Here is a 7,132-nt window from a genome sequence, read left to right on the forward strand (position 1 = left end):
CGGACCCCCTCTTAATAGTACGGCTTTCCTACGACTCAAATCCACCGAAAAGAAACGTAGAGAAAACGCCATCTTCAATAGTCTTCGAGGGGCACCAAATCGTCTTGTGCCTAGTCATGATACATCTAAAATACCCAATGCACGCGATTAGTCCGCAAAAGCATTGTCATCAATCACCAAAACAACTAAGGGATAAATATGCCCTTACACTTGTCATGGTTGATTCTCTGACCTGAAGCTTCACAATACATGTCCAACACCTGGTGCACCTCTCTTGCCCCATCACCATTTGCCTTGAAAAACAGCAGGCTGTCATCTGCAAATAAAAGATTATTTACATTTGGTGCCTGAGGCGCCACCTGTAAATCCCACAGATTCGATGGCTGATCTCTAGATTTTAGTAGGCACGAAAGGCCCTCTACTGCCAACAAGAAAAGGTATGGGGAAATTGGGTCCCCCTGTAGGATCCCTCTAGATGGTATAAACTCCTGAAGCTTCTTCCCATTAAAGAGCATCAAAAATCGAACTGAGGAAACCATGCTCATAATTATCACAACCCATCTTTCCGAAAAACCTAGCTTCAACATAATAGCCTTCAGATAGGCCCATTCCACTCGATCATATGCCTTCATCATGTGTAGCTTCAACGCGCAGTGCTGGTTATTCTTTTGCCTTGTTTCGCTTCATAAAATGTGGACATTCATATGCTGCTATTATATTATCTGTAATTAACCGCCCTAGGACAAATGCAGACTGCTCTTGGGAAAAAATCTCAGGTAAAATTTGTTTCAGACGATTAGTGATCACCTTCGAAGCTATCTTGTATAAAACATTGCAAAGGCTTATAGGCCTGAAATGGGTCAAGAGTGTCGGATTTTTTACCTTCAAGGTCAAAACTAGAATAGTATCATTAACGCACTCTGCCATCTCAACTCCCTCAATAATTCTCAAGACCACCTTTGTGACCTCATCTCCACAAACTTCCCAATGTCGCTGGAAAAAATGCACCGGAAACCCTCCGACCCCGGAGCTTTTGTGGGCGTTCAACATCTCATTCATTTCTAGAAGCCTCACAACTAGAAGCTTCCCAAAACCAAATCGGGACCCTCTAGATATGTTGGCCCATTACTTACCACGTACGCCTGGGTGTGCGACATCTACCAGTAATGCTACAAATAGCGTTACAAGCGCCAATCTCGTGCATGAAACTCGCACCAACAAACTCATGTATGCGGGTGTGCATGAAAAAAAATAAAATATGATACCTAGCAGATTCAAAATCTGGCCAATCCCTATTCGTTGTATATTTTTCGCCAGCGAGTGCCCATGCTGGAAGGACCGCTGTGTTAGGCTACTCATAGTGAAGAGTATCATATACTAGTATCATGCATATGATACTAGTGTATGATACTACCTCCATAGTGCAGAGAGCAATGCTACACAGCCGATGATTTTGCAGACGATGCATGGACGACACAGGCTAATAATCGTTGGATTGAATCCCTCCATACCTAAGCAACGTCAGATCCTACCATCGTCCACCTGTCGTGCATAAAAGGTCATGTGTGCAGCTATTCCGTAGTGCAGAGTATCATAGAGTAGTATTATAGATGATCATATTTATTGTCATGCATGACACAAAGTAGCATAGCATTTAACATGATACCGTATCTACCTATGTTACTCTAATCCTCTCTCTTCTTTAATTCTTTGCCACATCATCATGTTTGCTATTCTCGAGTGCATGATACCAGCTATGATACCACCACTATGAGAATGGCCATTCGGCTTCCTTTTGGAATTTGGATGGTCCGAGGAAGCTTCCACAATCTTGTTCTTTTTTCTTTGCATTTTTGTGTTATCTTTTTCTGTTATGTATTTCTTCATTTTACCTTATTATTTTTTATAATTCATACTTTTCTTCAAATGCGTAATTTTTTTCATATTCATATACTTTTTCAAAATTGTGAAGGTCCTCAAATTCATGATCTTTTTTCAAAATTGTGAAGTTTCTTTCAAATGCACGATTTTTTTTCAAATTGGCATACATTTTCTAAATACATGAAGTTTTTTAAATCCACAAACTGTTTTGAATTTCATGAACAATTTTTGAAACCCATGAACTGTTTTCATATCCATGAACTTTTTTTCACAAAATGGTTTCAAATTTGGAAATTTAAAAGTTAACAGTCAACACGAGAGGTCTGCAGTCAAGGTGAGCAAGCCAGCTTATTGAAAAGGAAAAGAACAGGCAAGCAATATTAATGGGCCTTGGCCCAGGTCAATCAGTAGTGGGAGCCAGGAGGAAAACTGGCACTATGCGCCCTGATGAGGCCCCTCCAAAATCTGACTGAATTGAACTCAAACGACATGTTTCAAGGATGTCCAGACATATACAAAACAAACATGGAAAGTCAACCTAAGTCTGAAGTCTAAAGAAGCCTACGAAAGAAGTAATATGCGCCCATTAGACACGACATCAACCACCTGATGGTCAAGATGCACAGAGGACCGGCTGGACCAACAAACAAACCGTCACTCACTGCTTTGCTGCCACATCACCATTGGACGGTAGAGATGCACAGAGGATCATGGGAACCAAGAACAAACTGCTAACTACTGGTTTCGCTGCAGCGACAGGTTACTCAAGCCCGCCACAAGTTCATCAACGTTTATCTCGCTCAGAGCCTTGGCTGCGTCACCAGGAGGCGGATACGTAGCATCCTGAGGCTTGCCCTTGAGGAGTTTCTTGAGGTCCTTGATGAGTTCGAGCTCGCTCTCATCCTCGGAGAAGGACACGTCTAGATCCCAAACCTTGAAGATAGAATCCCTCGACTCTGCCTGCTCGATGACTTCAGATGAGACCAGCTCATCTGCAGTGTATCCGTCCATTTGCCTGCCATGCTCATCTGCACCTCTAATTACATTTGTAACGTCCCCAACTTCAGCATCCTTGTCATCATCGCTATTGCCTTGTTGCTCCATCTCTACATTATCATCCTGAGTATCTTTTTCGACAAGCAGAGTGTGGGATTCCGCCTCTGAAAGTACATGGGTGCCTTGGTCAAGCATGACCTCAGTGGTATCACGTGAACCTTCCGTTGGCTCTTGAAGGGAATCAAGCAAGGCTTGCTTCAATGCACCCCAGTCTTCATCTGACAGTTCAGAAGTCTGCACAAAACACGAATCAGCCCAAGCTGCCTCCTCAGGTGAAAGTTCGACTTCCTTTTCATTTGATTTAATTGATTCCAAAATAGCAGGCAAGAAATCATCGGATCCGGGAGTCACAGCCTGCTCTTCATCTAGATTTGGTTCAGAGAGCAGAGCTGAGATATCTCCATCTTCAGAAATCATGGTCATGCACCGCAATGAGCAGCACCTTAGCAAGCAAGGGGTGTACAGCACCTGAAAATTTGAATTGACAATGGGGAAATTTGTTCATAAGGCTAGAGAAGAGGCAGCACAGACATACATATGTAAGATACATGTAATGAGATGATGAAAGCTTAGTGTAAAAGATGAAGCCTGGGAAAATGCCATCGTATTTAACTAGAGCAAAGACAAAAGCGGGAAGTAGTTATTTCTGTGATTAATTGTGATAATCAGCTTCTCAGCACAGCAGCAAACTAGTGATCAAGTAAAAAAAGAGCTGGTCAAGCGTGGCTACCATAGAGCACATTAGTTCAGTACACCTGAGATCAAGATAAAGAATCAACTTCTATAGAGATTATGAGCTCAATCAACAGGCACACACCAAATGATACTTATCAGTAACTCTTATTAAGGCACAAGGTGGACCACACCCGTATAATCTCTAAGAACTCTTATTAAGGCACAAGGCCTACCACAAAATCTGGTAGTATTATCCTGAACGTGACAAAGTATTTTCCAAGTTGAGTCAAAAGCTCCTGCCAAGGATTCCAACATGTATATTCCAACCAAAATTTGTAGATTAGAATTTGCTGTCATTGACAATTGTACTGACAAGTCTGAGGGAGAGAGAGTACAGGATGCAAAGCAAAGCAAAAAAGAAAAACTTGCATATAAATGTCTTAAGCTACATTTAGAGAATGCAGAATTATACTGTATTCCTGCTCATATCTGACAAACAATATGCCAAAGAGCAGGAAGAAAACAAATAAGATCAAGCGAAGGACTGCGTTTAAATGAACTCATTGATCAGTCAGTGCTCAGCATCACATTTGTACAAGCTAAATCCCAGCAAAACTGCAAACTCTGAAGCAACCCTGAAGGGTGTTGCCCACCACCTCCAATAATAATCCATAAAAGAGGTGCCATTGCCATTTCAAACTAATGTCCAAACAAATAAAACCGCGACGGCGTTCCGAGGCCTAGGAACTACTCCCTCCGTCCCAAAATTCTTGTCTTAGATTTGTCTAAAGACGGATGTATCAAGTCACGTTTTAGTATTAGATACATCTGTATCTAGACAAATCTAAGACAAGAATTTTGGGACGGAGGGAGTAGATGCCAATTTACGCGATGAGTGTCCTTCTTCTTCCCGTAGGCACTGTGCAGGCCATTGAGAAGCGTTGTCGGGCCTTCTTCTGGACCGGCCAAGACGCGGTCACCGGTGGCCAATGCAAAGTGGCTTGGGATATTGTGTGCGCCCCCTTCGTCAATGGAGGCCTTGGCTTCCTCTCGCTCACGCAAATGAACCTCTGCCTTCTTCTCAAACACATATCGAAGCTGCACGATGTTCACCCTTCGAGGGAACCCTCCTATATTGTCTCTAAGTATGGTTGGTCGGCCACTAATGACGTGAGCATGACAGACACTAATCACACACCAATCTGGCGCGACATCATCAAAGGGCTTGACCTATTTAGAGACACCACCATGGTTCAACTTGGGAACGGGGCCACAACCTCTTTCTGGCTCGACCTCTGGCTCCCTAACTCCACCCTCACCTTAGCCCAGCTTTTCCCTGCGTTGTTCTCCCACTCCAACAGGCCCAACACCACCGTGGCTCGCGCTCTGGCTTCGCCCGACCCGAACCTGGAACTAACCCCGCGGCTGTCCCACACAGCCGAATGCGAACTGAATGAACTATGCAATATGCTGGCCACAGTAAATATGAATTCGCAGGTGCCCGACTGCAGAACTCCAAGGGAAGCAGGCAAGCCGCTCACCACTAAACTGGCGTACACGGCGGTTTGGAAGACGAGGCCCGCAGACGCCTTCGCCCCAGCCATCTGGAGCAACTACGCCCCGAACAAGTGCAGGCTCTTCATCTGGCTTGCCAACAAAGACCGCTTATTTACAAACGCCAGGCGCTTCCGGCGGGGTATCACTACTTCCGACGCCTGCCCCTTCTACACGCAATGTGAAACTATCGAACACCTCCTGTTCGAATGCAGACAGCTTCGCCCCCTGTGGGCGGAACTGGATAGCCTTTGCCCAGTTGTGCCGCATGGGCTCCTCCACGCCTGGGACGGGAGCTTCACTAACAAGACAAGATCAACCGTTCTCATGGCCGTCCTCTGGAACATTTGGCAGAGGAGGAACACCAAAGTTTTCCGGGATCTCCACCTCGATCTACACACGACTCCAGCCAACGCGGCAAATGATCTTCGTCTCTGGTCTCACCGCTGTAAGAATGCCCGGAAACAAATAGTGCTTCGCGACTGGGCCACTATGTTGTTCCACTTAGCTGCGAGATTGTAGCCTCCAGCTCTATGTAATTTTCCTTTTTCTCTCTCTCTCTCCAATCCTCCTGTTCTTCCGGTACTGAACGTTTTGTAACACTTCTTGATGGTCGCAATAAAGGGTTCAGGCAGGCGTAAGCCCGCCGTTGACGCGTCAAAAAAAAACATAAAGGTTCTGCGGTATTTTAGCTATTTCTATCCCTAAATCACACGGTGATTCAGCGCCGAAATCGTGACGGGCAGTCCACTGAACCAAAGAAACGTGCGACGTCCCGACAGAACGTTCTACCAGCTGAACGAATCAAGGTCAAGATCAAATCCTACAGGTTGAATTTGGAATTTCTAGGGTTTGTTGCAGAGCAGATGCGGCCTTCTAGGGTGCTAAGGCTGTTCACATCCGTAAGGCAAGACATTACAGGAACGATGAAACTGCAGAAAACCTATGATCCAATGCGATTCTAGATTTCTAGGTGAAGGGGGGAGGGAGCGTCGCCGGCACCTTGTGGCTGCAGAGATGCGGAGAGGCCGAGCGAGGGCTCCTCGAGTTCCAATCAGTCGCCGAGGGAGAGGAGGGAGGGAAGACGCCGCTCGCTCTCAATAAACCAGGAGCGCTCCGGCGCGGCGAGCCTCCTTTTCCGGCCGCCGTAGTACGGGGCGCGCGGCGTCGTGGAGTCGCCGGGGCGCAGGGAAAGGGGATGGAGTCGTTCTGAGAGACCGGTGGGCTGGCTCGGTGTAGACGCGTGTCTCGTCAGGCTCCGAAGAAACGCGCGGTGGTGTGTCCCTAAACGTGCGGCGGGCCGGCCCAACTAGTGCTTTCGCAGGTGCCTTCTCTCTCTCACACCGGAAAATATCGGTGCTAGCTCAAAACTGGCCGGAAAAAAATAATGGTGGTTCAAACCAACTACTCCCTCCGTCATATAATATAAGAGCACTTTTGACACTAGTGTGTGTAGTGTCAAAAATGACGGAGGGAGTACATTTCTTATTACAGATTTTAAAAAATCATGAATAAAAATGTTCATGTATTAGAAAAAATGTTATAAAATGAAAATAGAAACAAAGAATAATAACATAATAAAATCGGTGAAAGTCGCGAAACAACTTGTGGTTGGATGGTTAGAGGAACAGTGGTATCCCCAGCCTAGCAAGGTTCAAGTATTTATTTCAAGATTTCCGGCGATGCGCTTTCAGTGGGAGGAGACGTTCCCTCTCTCGAAGATGCTCATAGAGGTAGGATGTGCGTGTGTTCCTTCATATGGATGAATGTATGAGCGCTTGTGTTTGTACTGTGTTAAAAAAATAAAAAAAATCAGTGAAAGTCTGTAGAGTGAAGAAGGAAAGGAAAAAAACCACAATAGAACTGATAGAACCAGCCTCGCTCGCAGCGACCAAGCTCCAAAGTTGGCCACATTGCAAGATAGATTAACCCTAATCCTCCATGGCAGACCTGTGAGTGTTCCCGA

General features: G+C 45.5%; 1 protein-coding gene across 1 annotated transcript; it reads right to left on the reverse strand.

Moving 5' to 3' along the window:
- Positions 1 to 2,291: 2,291 nt before the first annotated feature.
- On the reverse strand, positions 2,292 to 6,404 carry LOC109746538 (uncharacterized). Its single transcript, XM_020305658.4, has 2 exons — positions 6,169 to 6,404; positions 2,292 to 3,405 (listed from the first exon to the last, which is right to left on the reverse strand). The coding sequence occupies exon 2, from the start codon at positions 3,358 to 3,360 to the stop codon at positions 2,617 to 2,619; it is 744 nt and encodes a 247-aa protein (XP_020161247.1). The 5' UTR covers positions 3,361 to 3,405; positions 6,169 to 6,404; the 3' UTR covers positions 2,292 to 2,616.
- Between the last annotated feature and the right edge of the window lie 728 nt (positions 6,405 to 7,132).

The sequence above is a fragment of the Aegilops tauschii genome, chromosome 6 (assembly GCF_002575655.3).
Source record: "Aegilops tauschii subsp. strangulata cultivar AL8/78 chromosome 6, Aet v6.0, whole genome shotgun sequence".
NCBI lineage: Eukaryota > Viridiplantae > Streptophyta > Magnoliopsida > Poales > Poaceae > Aegilops > Aegilops tauschii.

Coding starts and splice junctions, on each gene's coding strand:
- LOC109746538 (XM_020305658.4), bottom strand. CDS start 3,360: ATGACCATGATTTCTGAAGATGGAGATATCTCAGCTCTGCTCTCTGAA.